Below are 21,072 nucleotides of genomic sequence, written 5' to 3' on the forward strand. Positions count from 1 at the left end.
GCATGGGAAGAAGCACTTGGGGGAGTTGGCAGGCTTTGGGCACAATGCAGCTTGACCAGAGTGGGTAATAGCATTTGCTGCTAAGCCTCTGACAGCAAGATGTATTGGAATGCTTCTGTATTCCACCCGAGTAGCAAGGTGTATGGTTATGACATCTCATCAGTAATTTTGTGTCACTGTGATAACAAAGAAATTGGCCTTCACAACAGTCCTAACACTTGCGTAAATTTAGTCTTCCTGAAAGCAATGTGACCCGATCCCTAGAAGTCTAAGATGGATTCGGAAGTTACTTTTTCTAATGCTAATGGGATCTGAATTATTTGCCTAGACTTTATAATTTTTGTCACCCAAAGCCACATGGCCTAAGAGAGGAGTGGCCACTATCTTCACAGATATCTCGACAGACCATCTTAACTCACAACAACAAAAGAAACATCTTGACAAAATGTAGGCCTGGGACTCTAACATAGTCATTTCTCTCTTTTCCTGTAACATTTTAACACCTTTGCCTGATGAAAAAGCCAGAGAAGCTTTGAAAACTTGCATCATGCATTTTATGTTGTTGGTTAGCCCAAAAAATGTATCACAGTATTGTGGATTTTGGATGTTATTATATTTTGCTGCATGGCCAACATGGCTACCTCAATACGCTTTCTATATGTGTAATAGCTATAATTTTAGAATCTGCAATTATAGTTGCTGCTTAGGCATAAATGCTAGGTACAGTCTACTTCTAGATAGTATTAATAGTATTAGTCTGCTCAAGACATTTGGCAACATCACCCCAATGCCATCTCCTCCCTAGAATGCACAACCTAACAATACATTGGCAACAGAACATTTTAGAATATTTTTTGCCAATATCTGAATAAGCCTTGAGAGTGAAAATTGATTTGGGAGAAGAAAATTGATTTGGGAGAAGAACAGTGAAAGTTGAAAAATTGCTTTCAGCACAGATGCCAAAAGCAAAGCTGGCTGGATGATGGAATAAGTACCCAACCATAATATGAGAAGAAACAGAAAGGCACTTTAGTTCTTTTGGCATGTTATTACACAGTGGTGCTCATCTCACTTCCTGTTTGTTGCCAGGTGGCTGTTTGCTCCAAACTGCCAACATATGTCAATATTATACTAGCTTGAGGCCTGATGTGTTACCAAGGCGATTATCTGTGCATACTAGTATGTGTACAGCAGCCATAAAGGCTGAAAGGATGGAAAGGGTGTCAGAGCAAAGTACTGGGTTAAGACGAGGCACAGATTTAAGGCGAGAACGCATTTCTATTGGAAAAACCGATCCCATTGAGGTTTTGTCTATTCAGGTTTCTGAGATGAACATACACTGATGTAATGGCAAAAGGGGGCTGGACTGGAGTATTTCCACTAAAATACTGTTAAGTCTATGTTGGTTAAAATTGTTCTTCCTTTTAAATATTGTATTGTTCTTTATTTCCTTTTTTGCACTACAAATGAGATATGTGCAGTGTGCATACGAATTTGTTCATTGTTTTCAATTAGTTCACACATACAATCTCCATCCATCTGCCACTGGCCTGGCCTGTCAGTCAAATTTTAAAACACAATGCAACAAAAAGTTTGCCCATGCCTGATACATATACATTATATAGAATATATAATGTACAACTATATAATCTCTCTATATAAAAATATAATGTGCACTTTATTATTAAATAAACAGCAAAATCACTAAACCAAATCACACCAAATTTGGCCACAAAAGACATAGTCATCCAAAATATGTCTTTCAAACAAACAAACAAAAAAAAACCCTAGAAAAATAAAGCCCAAATTAGAGGAAGAGGAAGAACAGTTTTTTCCTCTTGCTTCCAGTTGGAAGGGTAGGGTCCGCCCACTTCGTCTCCTAGCAACCTACTCAGCCAGAATGGCACCCAGGGCCTCTTGACTCAGGCCTCTTCCACACTGCCTATAAAATACAGATTATCCGATTTGAACTGGATTATATAGCAGTGTAGACTCAAGGCCCTACCACACACGTATATAACCCAGAATGCCAAGGCAGGATAATCCACAGTATCTGCTTTGAACTGGATTATCTTGAGTCCACACTGCCATATAATCCAGTTCAGTGTGGATTTTATACAGTTGTGTAGAAGGGGCCTCATATAATCCAGTTCTAAGCAGGTAATATAAGATTATAAATGTAATATCAAAAATTATTGTGGTATAATAATACAGAACAATATAATCTCTAAAATCAAGACAGTAAATAAAGAGCAAAACTCTGAAAACAGGGGAATTCCAGAAAGGAAACAACCAGGGCCAGTTAACACCTCCCAACACAGGATTCCCCAGGCAGGAAGCAGCCAGGCTTTCAAGTTGCAAGGCTATTAAATGCTAATCAAGTTGACTAATTGCAGCATTCATACTTGCTACACTGAAACTATTCATTGCTATTCAACCTGGCCAACCAAGAATTCCACAAGTAGAAAGTGGCCAGGCTTGTAAGCAGCAAGGCTATTCAGTGCTGTTCAACCTGGCCAACCAAGATTTCCCCTAGATAGAAAACCCTCAGGTTTTGAAGCCACAAGCCTACTCTGTCCCTTTCAACCTGCCCAAGGAAGGATGCCCCTATAAAGCGACCAGGCTTTGAAACAGCGAGGATATTCAGTGCAATTCAAATTGGCCAAAAAACCATTCCCCTAGAACGCAAGTACCCAGCCTTCCAAGCAGCAAGCCTATTCCATTGTATTTCAGCTCACCAAACAATGATTCGCAAAAGAAGAAAACAGCCAGGCTTTGAGGCTGCAAGGCTATTCACTGCTATTCCACCTGGTCAACAAAGTATTCCCATAAGCCACAGCAACAGGCACAGCTAGTGTAATATATAAACATTTATTGGGGCTCCATGAGAAATTTTTGCTTCAAAAAAGGCGCAGCAGCTGAAACAGTTTGACAACCCCTGATCTAGATACTACACTGCTTTTGATGCAGCCTAGAACCGCATTGGCTTTTTAGTTGCCGCATTATGTAGAATGTAGATATTATGTAGAAGGTGAAGACAGATTGTTTCCTGAAGACCCAGAGACTAGAACACCAACCAAAAGGTTCAAATTACAAGAAAATAGATTCTACCTAAACATGAGAACTTTTTTACTATGAGAGCTAACTGAGCATGAAATAGCCAGCTTCAGAGAGTAGTGGGGTCTTCATCTTTGGAGGTCACTAAATAGCTGGAAGCCAGTATTTCAGTGGTTCTCAACCTGTGGGTCCCCAAGTGCTTTGGCCTACAACTCCCAAAAATCCGAACTTTAAGATTCTATGATCCTAAATCCTCCTCTGCTCTGGTAGTAACCCACCTCTAAGTAAGACATAGACACTTCATAATCCATATCATTGCTGGTTTCCTCAATAGCATGGAAGAGATCATTGAGCATGCGTACATAAATGCCAGGTTCACTGTCTGTGCCAAGCATGGTGTAGGTCTTTCCACAACCTGAGAAGAAGAATTAGAACATGTTCAGTAAACAGGTGACATATTTTCATTTAGGAGGTGCCCAAATTAGAACTCCATCTTAACAAATTACACTTTAAAAGGAACTCTTTGCTCCTTCAACTCTTTACTTTCCAACAGAGGTGAGGTGAGATGTCTTGATTATCAAACCCTTTAAAGTAGACATAGTTAATGGCTCCCTGGGAACCCAAGTTCTTTGCTTTTATGCTCATAAATGAAACAAAATGTGACTGATTAGGAACAAATTATAGAATAATAATAATAATAATAATAATAATAATAATAATAATAATAATAATAATAATAATGCTTTTATACCCTGCTTTTTCTCTCCACAAAAGAGACACAAAGTGACTTAACATGGTTTCCCAGTGACAAAATGATTTCCCACATGGTTGTGTTTTTGTTTTGTTTTTTCATGTCAGGAGCGACTTGAGAAACTGCAAGTCGCTTCTGGTGTGAGAGAATTGGCCGTCTGCAAGGACGTTGCCCAGGGTACACCTAGATGTTTTGATGTTTTTATCATCCTTGTGGGAGGCTTCTCTTATGTCCCCACATGGAGCTGGAGCTGATAGAGGGAGCTCATCCGTGCTCTCTCCGGGTGGGATTCGAACCTGGCAGCTAGGGCTGTAGTGGAATGGACAAGGTTATGTTCAACAGGTTTTGCTGGAATAAGACACTGAAATATAACAAGGATAGAACAAGAGAATTTGGACTAGTTTTGTACTTCAGATTTACTGTGCTAAAAAACAGGTCATTTTCATTGGGTAAAAATGCATTGATTCAAAAAGACCAAGTCAAAAGATCTCAATTGAGCCTACCCCATTTAATGGAAGAGAATGCTACTAGGAATCCATCCTAAAGAACACAATCTTGAAGTTTGTCCTACTGCTTCCTGACATAAAACATCTTATGCTTAAAGTTGCCAGAACCCATTGTTAAGACCAGAGCAAAAACAGCTGAGTTTGTCCTCTTACCAGTAGGGCCATAAGCAAAAATAGTAGCATTGTAGCCCGAGATGACGCCTTCAATGAGCCCTTTTGTGGTAGTGCGGTAGACTATGTCCTGCAAAGGAAGATGAGCAGATGAGTATATCAATAAAACAATTTGTTCCCCAGGAAGCAAATATACTGAATAAGAGCAAACAGATGTCAACAAACTGTTTTTTATGCCAGTTGTTTCTGCTCTTTGCTCTTCTCCTTAACTACAGCCCTGCAGCCAGGCAAACACAGCAGCACAGAGTTAAAAAAAATACTGTCACAATAATTGCTCTTAGGGCTGAAAGACATTGAACACTCCTCAAGGTAAAAATGTTAGCCATAAATTTGAGCTAATTTTATGTTGCATCACCCACCTGTTTGATATTTATTCACTATTTTTCTTTTTATAATAATGTTTATATTTAATAATTTAATATTATGCACCTGATCTATCAGTCTTTCTTAGAGCTCTCTTGAATCCCTTGAAAGAAAAACAATCTCTATGTATCAGACCTCTCTACACTATATAGCTTATTGCAAAACTGGATGCAAAGTAGGCCAAAAGGCATAGTTTCATCGAACTCAAGCTGTTGAAGGGAAAAGGGGGGCTATCTCCAAAGCAACTACTAGTAAAGGTAAAGGTTTCTCCTGACGTTAAGTCCAGTCATGTCTGACTCTGGGGGTTGGTGCTCATCTACATTTCTAAGCCGAAGAGCCGGCGTTGTCCGTAGACACCTCCAAGGTCATGTGGCCAGCATGACTGCATGGAGTGCCGTTACCTTCCTGCCAGAGCGGTACCTATTGATCTACTCACATTGGCATGTTTTCGAACTGCTAGGTTGGCAGAAGCTGGAGCTAACAGCGGGCGCTCACTCTCCTGGGACCTTTCGGTCTGCAAGTTCAGCAGCTCAGTGCTTTAACACACTTCACCACCGGGGCTCCTACTAATATCACCCATTTTTGCAGACAGACTGGCGAGCTCTTTCTGCAGGATGACTCAAGTGACCTGAAGTCTTGGCCAAGGAACCTGCCTCTCCCTGCATATTTGTTCTCATTTCCTTCAACAAATGCGCAAACTTCCTTATTAAGTTTACTTCACAGTCATTCCATTTTGTGGGAGCTGTTATGCATCCACACAAATGAATGCCAAGAAGACTTGCAACCTTAAGGAGATTTCAGTGTCATTTCTTCCACATCATGACTGGTCAATGTCCATTAAGGGCTATAAAGTAGTGACTGTCTGGAGTAGGACACCTGTGTGATTGCACACTTTCACCCACTGTCTTTTAACAACAATCCATCCTCCTACCCATTTGCTTCTTCTCCACTCCAACCCCCTTCCTAATTCTCACTTGAGGAGCGAATGGGATGAGGGGAAGGAAGCTCCAGTTTCAGTCTAGTGTGCAAATTAGTTTGAAATGGAACTGATGAAACAGGAGCTTATGGTTTGTTCCAGCGGTCCTACATGCCACCTGGTACGGTACTACCTTCAAGATAAAGGAGGGAGAGGTTGGGATTACGGAAGTGCCTTCAAGCTGAACTAGATGTAACACAAAAGATGTATATATTATCTTTTTTTAAGAAATGAAAAACAGGTGGGGGAATTATAAGGCCATGTACAGTGTTCTCTCACTTATCGTGGGGGTTACGTTCCAGGACCACCCGCAAAAAGTGAAAATCCATGAAGTAGGGACGCTACATTTGTGTTGTTTGCAAGTAGCATCTCTGTCCCCTCCTTGCCTCTCAAGCACACACATGCGCGCTCCCACCACTGCTGCTGCCTTGTGAGGTGAAAACAAAGCTGCTTCAGCCTCCTTTTCACTTCCTTCCTTAGGCTTCTCCTTAGGAAGGAAGTAGAAAGAGGAATTTATAAGGGATTTATAATATTATTTTATGTTTTATACTAATTAAGAGTTTATTAAAAACCCGCAAAACAGCGAGGGTGCGAAAAGTGAACCACGAAGTAGGGAGGGAACATTGTATAATATTCTCCCTATAAGTTGCAAAGCAGATGGGAGATCTGGAATACAAAAAACACCTTTTGGCGCAAGGTATAATAATCCCACTAAAACCTCCCTTCCTCTAGCCATTCCTCTGGCTGAAGATTACACTAGGCTAACAATGAAAAAATCATAACTGGACAAAAACACATTTGGTGAGGTTTGATTATGTGACTTTATGTCTGCCTCGTGGTGGCATTCTGCTAGAATCATAATTGGATTATTTCTTTTTAATGATAGAAAAATCCATTATTGAATCCATTATCACTGTTGTCCCACATTATTTCTTGTGTCATAGTTACCTTACAGGATTGCTGTGAGTTTTTCGGGCTGTATGGTCATGTTCTAGCAGCATTCCCTCCTAACATTTGCCTGCATATGTGGCTGGCATTTTCAGAGATTCTGTGGCAGTGAGGCAAGTGGAGTATATACCTGTGGAATGTCCAGGGTGGGAGAAAGAACCCTTGTCTGTTCAACGCAAGTATGAATGTTGCACTTAGCAAACTTGAATTAGCATTGGAGTAGTCATGAAGTTTGCAAAGTCAATCAGTGAGGGCATCTGCATAGAGGTAACTGTCCTTTGTTGCCTGGAGGCATCCTCTACCTGGGAGGTTTTAACTGGCCCTTGATTGATTGTCTGGAGTTCTCCTGTTTCTGAGTAGTGTTCATTATTCATTGTCTTGATTCTGGTGTGTTTTAATACTGGTGACCAGATTTTGTTCATTTTCATGGTTTCCTCTTTTTTGTTGAAATTGCCCATGTGTTTGTGGATTTCAATGGCTTCTCTGTATAGTCTGCCATAATGGTTGTCAGAGTGGTCCAGAATTTCTGTGTTCTCAAATAATATTGTGTCCAGGTTGGGTTATCATGTGCTTTGCTATAGCTGATTTCTCTGGCTCAATTAGTCTGCAGTGCCTTTCATGTTCTTTTATTTGTTTGGGTGCTGCGTTTGGTGCTCCCTATGTAGACTTGTCCACAACTACACGGTATACGTGAGACTCCTGCAGTGGTTAGAGGATCTCTCATAAGCTTTGCTGAACATAGTATTTGTTTAATTTTATTAGTAGGTCTGTAGATTGTTTGTAGGTTATGTTTCTTCATCAGCTTCCCTAATATATGGTAAGTGCACTTTTCCTCTAGGTAGATCTTTGTCTTTACTCCTGTTGCTTGTCTTTGGTCGTGCAGCTCTTCTGATGTCTGCAGTGGAGTATCAATTGGCCTGTAGAGCCCAGTTTAGGTGGTCCAGTTCACCTTGGAGGAGGTGAGATTCACAGATCCTGTTTGAACCATCTACCAAGATTTTAATTGTGCTTCTTTCTTGACCTGGACGATGGTTGGAGTTTTTATGTAGGCATCTATCAGTGTGTGTAGGTTTTCTGTAAAATGTGTGACCCAATTGTTGACTTGGTTTGCAGATGACTAGGACATCTAGAAGTGGTAGTTTTCCTTCGTTTTCTTTTTCCATGGTAAATTGGATATTTGGGTGGATGTTGCTGATGTGGTCCAGGAACTTGTGTGGTTCTTCTCCTCTATAGATCCAAATGGTGAATGTGTCACCCACATATCAAAACCATACAGTGGGATTTTTAAATAATGTTTCCAGGGCATGTTTCTCAAATTGTTCCATGTAAAAATTGCTATAACAGAGCTAAGAGGGCTCCCCATGGCTACTCCATCTTTCTGTTCATTTAATTCACTGTCCCACTGGAAGTTACTTGTAGTGAGGCAATGTTGAAACAGGACTGTGATGTCTCCTGGGAAATTCCAGTTAATAAGTGCAATGGTGGCTGCTATGGGGACCTTAGTGAATAGAAACACCACATCAAAGCTGTTAAGTTTGTTATTGGCGTTGAGATTGCTGATTTTTTCTACGTAGTTGCCTCACTGTCACAGAACCTCTGAAGATGGTGGCCACAATTGCAGGCAAAATGTTAGGAGAATGCTGCTAGAACATGGCCATACCGACCAAAAAACTCAGAGCAACCCAGTGATTCCGGCCATGAAAGCCTTTGATAATACAGTTTCCCAACACTTGCAGTCCTGATATTACTGAGGGAGGGAAGGTCTTGTGAGAATGAAAAACAGCATGACTGCACAACTGTGGTGGAAAAAAAGTATGTGGATGGGTAGAAAGCAAGGTTGCGTGGAAGACTGATTGTGTGAATTCACATCACCACAACTCCAGAATAGCACAATTGCAAAAAGGTGTGAAAGTAGTATTGCCAATGACGGTATACATCCACTTGCTTAAAAAATGCCACAAGACTACAGGTTGATGTGATAAAGTAGTAAATTCTGAGGAAACTGCTACATTCATTTCCCACATCATATCTATTTTTCCATAGGGCCCCACTTGAGTGGTTATGAATACCTGACCCCTTACCTGGGTAGCAGCAAAATCAAAGGCTACATCAAACATATAGGATTTTTCTCGTGAGCGGTTAGCACGGAGGACATCATCAGGATCCCCCAGTGGATCCATTAGGACAACCATCTGAAAAGAACAGTATCAGAATTTTGATGGTGTTTATACTGGAGAAGTGTAAATAAATCAGGGGAAAAAAATAACCAAGGAGGGAAAGATAATACGTACACCATTCCTCCTTGTAAACCGTTTTCTGACCCCTGCTAAGAAACCAAATGGCTTGGAGTTTGCAGCTAACCATTGTTCCTCTTTCCTCAGATGACACTGATCTCTAGATGCGATAATATGGATTGTAACATAAAGATTTTATTTAGGAAATAGCTCAGAAATTTCTCAATCTGATGACGTTTGGTCTCAGAAATTTCTAAATCTGATGACATTTTGTCTAAGGCAGCTGTAATATCTATAGTTTTTCCAACATCTACCTATGCTTTCCCCCTGAAGCCATCTCCCATAAGATATAATAACCTTTAATAACAGAGATCCCCTTGGGTGTTAAGCCTGAAGCTGTGAACTGGCTTCTGACTAATTAAGTTACCCTGGTGTAATACATACAGATATGCTGGGAAACATACATTAAATAGCAGGATGTTGGGTTCTTCTGAGGTACCTAGAGAATTGTGGGATAGAGAGCCCAACGGTTTACATATTTCTAACTTAGCCTACTGCTGTGTTTTCAAGCCTATTGTCAGTAAGAATGTAGATACATTCTAATAGCTTTTTGGTTGCAAGTATTGCCTTAAAACCAAAGCGGCAAACATAGTATAGTGGTTTAAGTGAAACCAGTGTACTGGTCCATTGGATGACCTTGGGCAAATCATTCTCTCTGCCTCAGAGGAAGGCTATGGTAAACCCCCTTTGAAAAAATCTTGCAAAAAATATTCCTGTGATAGGTTCTCTTAGGGACATCATTATTTGGAAAGGACTTCGAGGGCACACAACAATCGGAATTTGGCTTGAAAAGAGGGTAGCTTTGTCATGGGATTCAAAAAATTAACCTTTACCAAAAAGGACTCTCAAGGGATAGATCCTTGCATGATAACAAGGCCACAGGAAGCTGTTTTTATACCAGGTGAACCTATTCATCCATCAAACCCAGTATTATCTACTGGTGATAGTTTTCCAGAGCTCTCAAACAGAGATACTTCCGATGACCTGCCTTCTGGACATTTAATCCAGAGTACCAAGTATCTGCCATGTGAATCCCGAGCTCTACGGGTAAACACACTTCTTCCCTCTGGGAAGTTCAATTTGAAGAGAATCCCTGGGAGTGCCAGACAGTAATATAATACAAAGAAATGAAGTTGCAGAACAACCAACAGCTTCTGTGTTGACTGCTTCCCTTAATCAAGTGTCCACCCACCTGTGTGAGGACCATTAATCTTCCTTTGTGTTTCTCTGATCCCTACTAACCTTAATCTGGACTGACAAAGGGGACAGGTCTGTACTAGCCATAGGGATACCATATGTAGTCTTAAATGTGGTAACTATTTGTTGGGTTTAATCCCTGAAAGATCAGCAACAGGACGAGAGAGGGGGCAAAGAACATTTTGTGCATCTGCTAGGGGTCAACAGTGTTATAACTCTACTACCGCCCATATAAGACTGTGCAGAAATCAGGGCCTCTTTTGAGGCAATAAAAAGTGGAGGGATTTATATTTTGTATATTTATTATATTTTTTGTACTGAAATAAATCTGATTCTTTGTGGAACTTAAGTATCTCTTATTTGAAATGCTTGGGGCCAGAAGCATTTGGGATTTCAGATTTTTTTTTCTGGTTTCTGGAATACCTGTATTTGCATATATGGGCAAAATGAGACATCTTGGAAATGAGATCCAAGTCTAAACACGAAATTCATTTATCATATACACCTTATGCAATATTTTTAATAATTTTGGGCATAAAACCAAGTTTGTGCACACTGAACCTACAGAAAGCCAAGGTGTCACAGGCCACATCTACACTGGAGGACTTAGGCCTATGTAGAGCTAGATTACAAATGCTACACGAGGCTGATCTGGGGTAACGTGGGGCAAGGTCACCCTAGTGCAGCCTTGCCTTATGTTATTCAAGGTCCTGGGAAAGTCTGAATTCTTGCCCAGAATTAGGACTACCTCCTGACTTTAGGTCTGTGGGATCAGCTGGACTAGTTCCAAAGCAGAACTATTCCCACTGCCATCCTGTTTGTCCCAGGCTTGGGTCTGGAGACATGAAATGGCAGTTGCTTCCCCAATCCATATTGCAGTGGACTCCAGCTGCCATGTAGGTACTTCCTATCCACTATCGCATACAGTGATGTAGGACAGAGTGCTCTGGGAAGGGAGCAAGGAGGGATGATTTCTCTTCTCCGTCTCCTCTCTCTTCCAGTGCCCCATCCTCCAACATCACTGTATGCAACATCAGACAGGTAGGACCTGTATCATAGCTGGAGACTACTACAACATTGAAAGGACAGGAAAAATAGTTGCCCAGCAGTGGTGAACTGTGTTTGGCCCTTACCCAGGGCTGATCTGGCATACTACATGCCAGATGTATTAGTCAGTATAGATTTGGCCCCTATTTCAGCCATCCATATGAAGAAGATCAGATTTTAGTGTAGTTTTGAATTCTGTGTAAGGGATACTCCACTAGATTCAAAGATTTTGCTGTGCTATAGATAGTCTCTGTGGAATACAGTATTTCTTCCCTCTGAAAAAATGTATTTATCAGCTCGGGGGGGGGGGGTGTTCTATCATGGGCTTAATTTAAAGTGCCTGTATCCATGTGACCAATACTGCTCACATACATTAAGTACATGTAAAAGCACTGACCGAGGTGAGGCAAGCCCCCCTCCCGCAATTTTCAATTCAATGAGCTATTTAGTAGGAGAACTGGACACCTGCTATGTAGAAGGAGCTACTGATGGTAAAGGAGATGTCAGCATCTGTCCCCTGTGAGCACAGCTTGTTGTCCTTGTGTGTGCAGGGATCACATTGCCCTGAGAAGCAACATTAGGTTGGATTTCATTATATCTAGGAGGCCTTAATAGGGGCTCTTTGAAAGATGATCCCCACTCCCAGCAACTGATAAAAAGGGTGGCTTGGAACGATGTGGGGAGCAATTAATTGGCACTGTTCAAAGCAGTGTAGCTAGACTAGGACAGGAGAGACACAAGTTCACCTTCCTGCATTAACTCAGAGCTCCCATGAGAGCTTTAGCCTACAACAGCTTTTCAATTTATCCTGCATCATATGAAACAGAAAGCGATAAGGAACATGTACTGAGTTTGGAAGAACATAAGCGCAGTAAATAAAGTAAGCATGGGATTCCTTTGAGAGGAAAGATTCTTAAAAATGAAACTAAATCTCCATATGTAATTACAATAAGTCATACAAAGCATCTGAATGCACTTCATTAGCACTAAAGTATCATTATCAGAACCCTTAGAATAAATAAGGAATGAGTTGTACAGGGAGTACAATGGTTGCTCAACATTTGTACCAAAAATGGTAAAAGGGGGGAAGAAATGGCTCATTTTGCAAGGCTTGAATAACTCTTGCTTTATGTTCATTCTACCAAAATAAGCAGCTTGCTCATTAGTTGCCTCTGAAACAGACTGGGAATAAGTGTCACTCCACATCCTGCTGGAGTCCGAGTCCCATTACCCTTTGACAGCAAAGCAACTGTGAAGTATTGTGGGGAACACCAACTGAAGCACATACATTCCCCATCCCTTTTCTAAAATCTTTGATGGCCCATAATTCCTTTAGCATCCATTAAACTATAAAGACAATTTCGGTTATACAGGTCATTTCAGTTTGTCCTCTCAGTTGTGCCAAAGAGAGATTTTTAGAAGCAACACTGCAATTTAAAAGAAAACTTCTAATTTTTAAAAATTAATTTGTAATGAATAAAAGGCTCCAGAGCCAGAGTTTTTCCCTGTCATCTGCTATTTCGTGACAAGGATTGCAAAGTATGTGCTCTACAACTAAGTCATAGTCTTTCCCCATAACTAAAACAATATCCTAAACAAGTAGTTCCAAAGTTTGCACTGCTAGATACTGTTAGACTACAACTCCAGAAACATCTTTGCATTTATATTGCTAGCCACAGTTTCTGGGAGTTGTAGACCAACAACATCTGGAGACCCAAGTCTGACAAATACTGATCAAAAAAGATATTCAGATTTGGAAACTGCATTTGAACATTTCATCTGCATAATATTTCATCCATTCTTGCCTACTGAACAAAGAAAAAGATCTAGACCAAATGGGAAATTAAGTTTCCATTATGGGTATTTTTCTTTACCTTCCTGTTGCATGGAAAACAGCCTATTTGAAAGTTTTGTGCTTTGTTCTTTTGAAATGTAAATTAGTTTTTTCTGCATAGATGCATAGCCATACACTTCACAACATTATTAAAAGTTCTAGTTGGGCTTCAGTAAGCTACAAATACAATAATGATGTCAATTGCAAGTTACTTAAATACTCCAAAATATATCTTAGAACAGGAGAGAGTGGATTTCAAGATTGCGAAATGTACTTTTGTTTTAAGTAGAAGCCAGATACTGAGCCCAGGTTATCATCATTCAGGCCTTGCAAACCCAAGACTGATACTTCCTTGATTCAATCTATCTCCTTCCCTCCTTCCACCATTATTTTTTCTAATGAGTTATGCTGTCTCATGATATGATCACAGAACAAGTGCCCCAGTGTAGCCATTTTGATTTCTAGTGGGTTAGGTTTGACTTGCTCTCAGATTCATTTCTTTGTCTTTTTATCTATCTATGCTATCTGCAGACTCCTCTTCCAAGATCACACTTGAAATAGCTTGCCCTTCTTCATGTCACCTTTCTTCACTCTCCAGCTTTCATGGCCATAGACAGGCATCTTAATCACTGTGAGATGGTCAATCCTGACTTCTGGTATTCAATTGCACATCTTTGTAACTGAGGATCCAGCCTAGTTCCTTTAGAGCTGCTCTTCCAAGTCTTCATTTTCTGACTTCTTGACTACAATCCCCAATTTGACAAATGTTTGATCCAAGGAACAGGAGTCTTCTTCTATTGTGATGTTCCCCTTCCTGTTATATGTGATGCGCTGCTTCAAACTTTCCTTTCAGTGTTGTGCATCTCTGCAACTGAATGTCCTTTTCAACTGAGTACAATGGTGACATTAGCTACAGAACTACTTGTATTTGTTCTTTACTATTTCCCAGGAGCTAGTTGAGTATCCTCTGACCTGGAAGTCTCATATTCCAGCACTATATCTTGCTTCATTTTTAATTGTCTCATTATAGTGTTATCAAGAAAAAAGATATGTAGAAGTGATTTAACAATACTGCTTTTATGTAATACAGTAGAGTCTCACTTATCCAACACTCGCTTATCCAACGTTCTGGATTATCCAACGCATTTTTGTAGTCAATGTTTTTAATACATCGTGATATGTTGGTGCTAAATTCATAAATCCAGTAATTACTACTTAGCATTACTGCATATTGAACTACTTTTTTGTTGCATAACATGATGTTTTGGTGCTTAATTTGTAAAATCATAACATAATTTGATGTTTAAAAGGCTTTTCCTTAATCCCTCCTTATTATCCAACATATTCACTTATCCAATGTTCTGCTGGCCCGTTTATGTTGGATAAGTGAGACTCTACTGTACTAACATACAATGTTCCCTCACTTATTGCAGAGGTTAGGTTCCAGGACCACCCATAATAAGTGAAAATCCACAAAGTAGGGACACTATATTTATTTTAATATTTATAATTATTTTAGTAGTTATACACTATTTTAAGTCTTTATCAACCAATCGTGTGTTGATAAATCACCTCCTTCTCCTCCAGTTGCCGCTTGGGCTCCTTTTCTCTCCCTTTGGCTTCTCCTCCCTCCCTTCCTTAGGCTGTAAATTGTAATTTTTATTATTTATAATAGTCTTTTATACAGGTCCTACTTGTCTGATGAAAAACTGTGAAACAGCAAATCTGTGAAAAGTGAACCGCAAAGTAGTGAGGGAACACTGTATATAGAATTTGGGAAATGCAACTGCCATTGCCTCTGTGGATGCATCTACACTGTAGAAATAACACAGTTTGCCACCACTTTAACTGCCATAGGGTTCAATGCTACGGAATCCTGCAAATTGTAGTATGGTAAGGCACCAGCACTCATTAGCTGAGAAGCCCAAAAGCCTTGTAAAACTACAACACTTGTAATTCCATAGCACCAAGCCAATTGAAGTGGTGCCAAAACTCATTATTTCTATATTGTAGATACACCATAAGAGATTATTTAACCGTGTCACCCCTCACTATTGTTGCTGCTAAGAAGTTGAATGGTATAATTTTTCATAGTCTGTCTCCTCAACAGAAGTCTACCTGACTTGGGAGACCTCATCACAATTGCAATACTACTATTAGCACAACCTCAGAGCTAATATCCCAGCACCACAGAAAGATCATTATTAGAAGTGAACTCACAGCATTGTAACCCACTCCTGGTTTCCCTATACTAAGCATTTTTCTGCATCTCTTCATATAATTTATAGAGAGAGGAAAAGCATTGCTACTGAAAGTCAAAAACCCTTACAGATCTACTACAAATCATTCAGGGTCAATCCGCACAGTACCTTTATCCCAGGAGCTCCCAGTTCAAAATAGAGAGTGGCTAGATGACATCAGGTGAAAATGCGAGAAGAATTGCTACAAAGCTGAAAAAAACTCGAGATAAAAACGTGAGGGAATATCTCGGTTCTGGCCAGAAGATTAGGATCTTCTAATCTCGGTATGTCCCTGCACTCAGAAAATATGGAATGTTTATGTTGGTTTGTTCCTGAGTTATAAATGTCAGTTCTTCATTGCTTCTATTGTAAAGGCCTGGTGAAAATGGATTATAGGGCAAAAACTGTTGTGGCAAGAAGGACATCGCCATCCACCCATTTATCAAAGTTTGTGGCACACAAACAAAGTTTGTAGAGAATGATAAGTACTTTCAAAGTAAGGTCTACACCATTAAACTTTCAAACCAGGAACAGAATTTCATCATTAGCATCATTATTCAGAGGCTGCATGGCCATCTGTCAGGACAGCTTTGGTGGTGTATTTGTGCTTGGAAGAGCGGGGTGATGTTCCTGGGTTATAAATGTTGGTTCCTCATTGCTTCTATTGTAAAAACATGGGGAAAGTTTATTACATGGTAAAAATTTTGTTTGTGTGTCACAAACTTTGATAAATGGGTGGGAGGAGATGTCTCTTGCCATGAGAAAGTTTTTGCCTTGTAAACAACTTTTGCCAGGTTTTTATGATAGAACCAATGAAGAATCAACATTTACAACCCAGGAACAAAACTCGTATGAACAATGCACATATTTGCATCAGCGCATTAAAAAAAAATAAGTCACCAGAATTTCCGGCGGATATCCCACAGTGGTCATCTTGCAGGCTTCTAAATCCTGGAACAAAGGATTTAGAGCAAGCCCAGACATTGCACGCACAAATCCCGGCACCTGTGCAGACCTGCTCTCAGGCCCTGGGTTTTTTCCCCTACCTATTAAAATTTGGTGCTGTCTGGAATAGTCTCAAAGAGTTACCAGCAAGTTACCTTTTCTCCAGCCTGCCTTAAAATAATTACTAGATTTCCATCTTGGTTCCAGTCAACTAGCACATATACAGTGACGTTAGACACATATACTGTTGAAACGGACAGTCAAGGAATGTCAGTTTATGTTTAATCTGGAAAAAGCAAGTTTAAATGGATGTCACATTGAGGAAGGAACAGGCTTGTTTTCCTCCTTAGAAGGACCATGGATTCAAACTACAGGAAAAGAGATTTCACCTAACCGTTAGAAAAAACCTTCTGATATTAAGAGCTGTTTGAAGGTGGAATATGTTGCCTTGGAGAGTCTCGTTCCCTGGAATCTGGATGGTTTTAATTGTATTTTTGTTCATGGCTGAATGGGGATGGACTGGATGGGCCTTGCACTCTCTTCCAATTCTATGATTTCCTGACTCGAGTGCTTGAGTATGATATGACATCCAAGAATTGGATTGCAAACCAAAGAAAGAGAATGGTAGGACTGGGAATGATACAGATGGTTTAAGTACATTAAAATGTCAATGGAGCAGTACAATTCTCTCAAGATTTTACCTCCACACAACAATAATTTGCCCCTTCCTATCCTCCCCCCGCCCTGGTGGATTTGAACAGTTATCTTGTTTCAGGTGAAGCTGCAGGTAGCTCTCAGTAACAAGAACAGCCTGTGCTACAGGCAGCTCTTTGGGCCATTGTGCCCAGAGAAACAGGACATTGTTTTAGAGGGCATTAATGGGCGCTTTGTGAACAATGCCAAAAACTTTGCTGGCCAGTCTTGTAACTCCACTTGGACAATCAGACCTCTGTGAGATGCTGTCATGAGTGCTGAGTCCGGGATTGGGAGAAAAGAGAAGGTGACCTACTATGGAGGCAGACAGACAGACAGACAGACAGACAGAGAGAGAGAGAGAGAGAGAGAGAGAGAGAGAGAGAGAGGTAAATTAATGTGGCCTCCTTTTCCTTTATGTTGTTTTTAAGAGCCATGATTCACACCTTTAAGAGGTGCAAACACAGGCAGCAATTCAACAGTCCAGACCTTACTTGATCATTGTATATCTATGCCAGTGAACAAATTGACCAGACGGTTTATGTCTTTATAACACATCAGAAAAGAATCTTTATGGGAGGAAGGAGATTTTGAAAAGTTAACAAAACTAAATAATTGTTCTATTATGAGAAATGATCTGCTAGGGGGCCATCATACTAATGTAATTTGTTTAAGCTCTACAAAGAAGATTGTCTGAACGATTCAATCTCATCACTAGTACTTTCCAACCAGTCGGTTTTTGCTTGAGACAGCTAATTCTGTTGCATCTTTGTGTGCAGTCACTCAGGCTGTATCTACACTATAGAATTAATGCAGTTTGACACCATTTTAACAGACATAGTTCTATGTAATAAGATCATGGGAGTTCTAGTTTTACAAGCTTTTTGGCCTATGCAAAAACGTGCTGGTGATTCACCAAACTGCAGATCCCAGGATTCTGTTGTAATGAGCCATATTAGTTAGGGCCCGTCTACACTGCCCAAAATCTGGGAGGAACTGGGCTATTTTAATCCACTTCTTCCCAGGATGCTGTCCCCACCCCCAACTCAAGCTTTGGGTTTTCCCTTGGAGGGTGACTACATGCCTTTCCAGGTTAACCAAATGTTGATCCAAAAGGGCAATCAGCCACACCTCCCCCAGCCCCCAATTTCCCCCTCAAAACGTATACCCTCCGGAGAGCTCTCCTGATGCACAAAAATGATGACTCAGGAAGTGGGGGGGGGGGGGGGGAGGAAAAGGCTTTGGATTTGAAAGCTTTTTGGACTTCTATGCAGAAATCTGCTGGCACCTCAACAAACTACAAATCCCAGGATTCCGTTACACTACTAAAATCTCTAGGAATGGCATAATAGCCTTTTTGAGGAATACTAGTACTTACTTACTTAGGCGATCCCTCGTAGCTCGAGGACGATTGTCTTCCATCCTTGGTGTCTTGGGGGTGGGTTCTTAGGTGGCTGAAGAGACCTATTCTTGACCCGCATATTCTCCCGCAGTGAGGACATTGGTTTCCAGGTGGAAGGCGGTCCCGGTCGGGGTTAGCTTGATGCTCCTTCCTCTTGGCACGTTTCTCCCTTAAGCCCTCCGTTCGTGCCTCTTCTAACTCCGCAGCATTGCTGGTCACAGCTGACCTCCAATTAGAGCGCTCAAGGGCCAGGGCTTCCCAGTTCTCAGTGTCTATGGCACAGTTTTTAATGTTGGCTTTGAGCCCATCTTTAAATCTCTTTTCCTGCCCACCAACATTCTGTTTCCCATTCTTGAGTTCGGAGTAGAGTAACTGCTTTGGGAGACGGTGATTGGGCATTCGGACAACGTGGCCAGTCCAGCGGAGTTGATGGCGTAGGAACATCGCTTCAATGCTGGTGGTCTTTGCTTCTTCCAGCACGCTGACATTTGTCCGCCTGTCTTCCCAAGAGATTTGCAGGATTTTCCTGAGGCAACGCTGATGGAAACGCTCCAGGAGTTTAGTGTGACATCTGTAGACAGTCCATGTTTCGCAGGCATAGAGCAGGGTTGGGAGGACAATGGCTTTGTAAACAAGCACCATGGTATCTCTACGGATGTCCCGATCATCAAACACTCTCTGCTTCATACGGAAAAATGCTGCACTCGCAGAGCTCAGGCGGTGTTGTATTTCAGTGTCAATGTTGACTTTTGTGGAGAGGTGGCTGCCAAGGTAGCGGAAATGGTCAACGTTTTCTAATGTTACACCGTTAAGCTGTATTCCTGGCTTTGCAGAGGGATTAGCTGGTGCCTGTTGGAAGAGCACTTTGGTTTTCTCGATGTTCAGTGAGAGGCCGAGCTTCTCGTATGCTTCTGCGAAGGTGTTTAGAGTGGCTTGTAGGTCTTCTTCTGAATGCGCACAGACTACGTTGTCATCAGCATATTGGAGTTCTATAACAGATGTTGTGGTGACCTTGGTTTTGGCTTTCATTCTGCTGAGGTTAAATAGCTTGCCATGTGTCCGATAGATGATTTCCACTCCGGTGGGAAGCTTCCCATCAAAAGGTGAAGTATCATAGCGATGAAGATGGAAAATAAGGTAGGGGCAATAACACATCCCTGCTTGACACCTGATTCCACCTTAAATGGGTCACTTTGGGAGCCGCTGCTGTCCAAGACAGCATACACGGAGACGCATGTCAAAGACAAAAACAGCTTTGGGGGTCACATATAATCCTCCAACTGCACTCTTGCATCCAAATTAATGGGAAAATGAAACTGCTATAAATACACCAGGAACTCAGTAAATAGTCATAGAATCATAGAATCATAGAGTTGGAAGAGACGTCATGGGCCATCCAGTCCAACCTCTGCCAAGAAGCAGGAAATCGCATTCATAACACCCCGACAGATGGCCATCCAGCCTCTGCTAAAAAGCTTCCAAAGAAGGAGCCTCCACCACAGTCCGGGAGAGAGAGTTTCACTGCTGAACAGCTCTCACAGTGAGGAAGTTCTTCCTGATGTTCAGGTGGAATCTCTTTTCCTGTAGTTTGAAGCCATTGCTCCGCGTCCTAGTCTGCAGGGCAGCAGAAAACAAGCTTGCTCCCTCCTCCCTATATTTGTACATGGCTATCACATATTTGTACATGGCTATCATGTCTCTTCTCAGCCCTCTCTTCTGCAGGCTAAACATGCCCAGCTCTTTAAGCCACTCCTCATAGGGCTTGTTCTCCAGACCCTTGATCATTTTAGTTGCCCTCCTCTGGACACATTCCAGCTTGTCAGCATCTCCCTTCAACTGCGGTGCCCAGAATTGGACATAGTATTCCAGGTGTGGTCTGACCCAAGGCAGAATAGAGGGGGAGCATGACTTCCCTGGATCTAGACACTATACTACTATTGAGGCAGGCCAAAATCCCGTTGGCTTTTTTAACAGCCGCATCACATTGTTGGATCATGTTTAACTTGTTCTCCACGAGGACTCCAAGATCTTTTTCACACGTACTGCTGTCGAGCCAGGCATCCCCCATTCTGTATCATTTGATTCCATTTTTTTCTGCCAAAGTGAAGTATCTTGCATTTGTCCCTGTTGAACTTCATTTTTCTAGTTTCGGCCCATCTCTCTAGTCTGTTAAGATTGTTCTGAATTCTGCTCCTGTCTTCTGGAGTGCTAGCTATCTCTCCCCCCCCCCCCCCCCCCAGTTTGGTGTCACCTGCAAACTTGATGATCGTGCCTTCTAACCTTTCATCTAAGTCGTTAATAAAGAAAGAAGTTATGAGTAGAGTGCCGCAGGGTTCCGTCCTGGGCCCAGTTCTGTTTAACATCTTTATTAACGACTTAGACGAAGATGGGCCGAAACTAACAAAATGAAGTTCAACAGGGATAAATGCAAGATACTTCATTTCGGCAGAAAAAATGGGATGCAAAGATACAGAATGGGGGACGCCTGGCTAGACAGCAGTACATGTGAAAAAGACCTTGGAGTCCTTGTGGACAACAAGTTAAACATGAGCCAGCAATGTGATGCGGCTGCTGAGAAAGCCAATGGAATTTGGCCTGCATCAATAGGGGCATAGCGTCTAGATCCAGGGAAGTCATGCTCCCCCTCT

At 41.4% G+C, this 21,072-nt stretch overlaps 1 protein-coding gene across 5 annotated transcripts in view; it reads right to left on the reverse strand.

Annotated features, from left to right (window-relative positions):
• Positions 1–21,072, reverse strand: part of kif19 (kinesin family member 19) — a 67,813-nt gene that overhangs the window by 33,933 nt on the left and 12,808 nt on the right. For all 5 annotated transcript variants that reach the window (XM_062970836.1, XM_062970835.1, XM_008104121.3 and 2 more), the window contains exons 3-5: positions 8,854–8,964; positions 4,468–4,555; positions 3,336–3,472 (exon numbers count right to left, since the gene is read on the reverse strand). In XM_062970836.1, the coding sequence (XP_062826906.1) occupies positions 3,336–3,472; positions 4,468–4,555; positions 8,854–8,964 (336 nt within the window). The remainder of the gene's footprint in view (positions 1–3,335; positions 3,473–4,467; positions 4,556–8,853; positions 8,965–21,072) is intronic.

This window comes from Anolis carolinensis, chromosome 2, assembly GCF_035594765.1.
Source record: "Anolis carolinensis isolate JA03-04 chromosome 2, rAnoCar3.1.pri, whole genome shotgun sequence".
Lineage (NCBI taxonomy): Eukaryota > Metazoa > Chordata > Lepidosauria > Squamata > Dactyloidae > Anolis > Anolis carolinensis.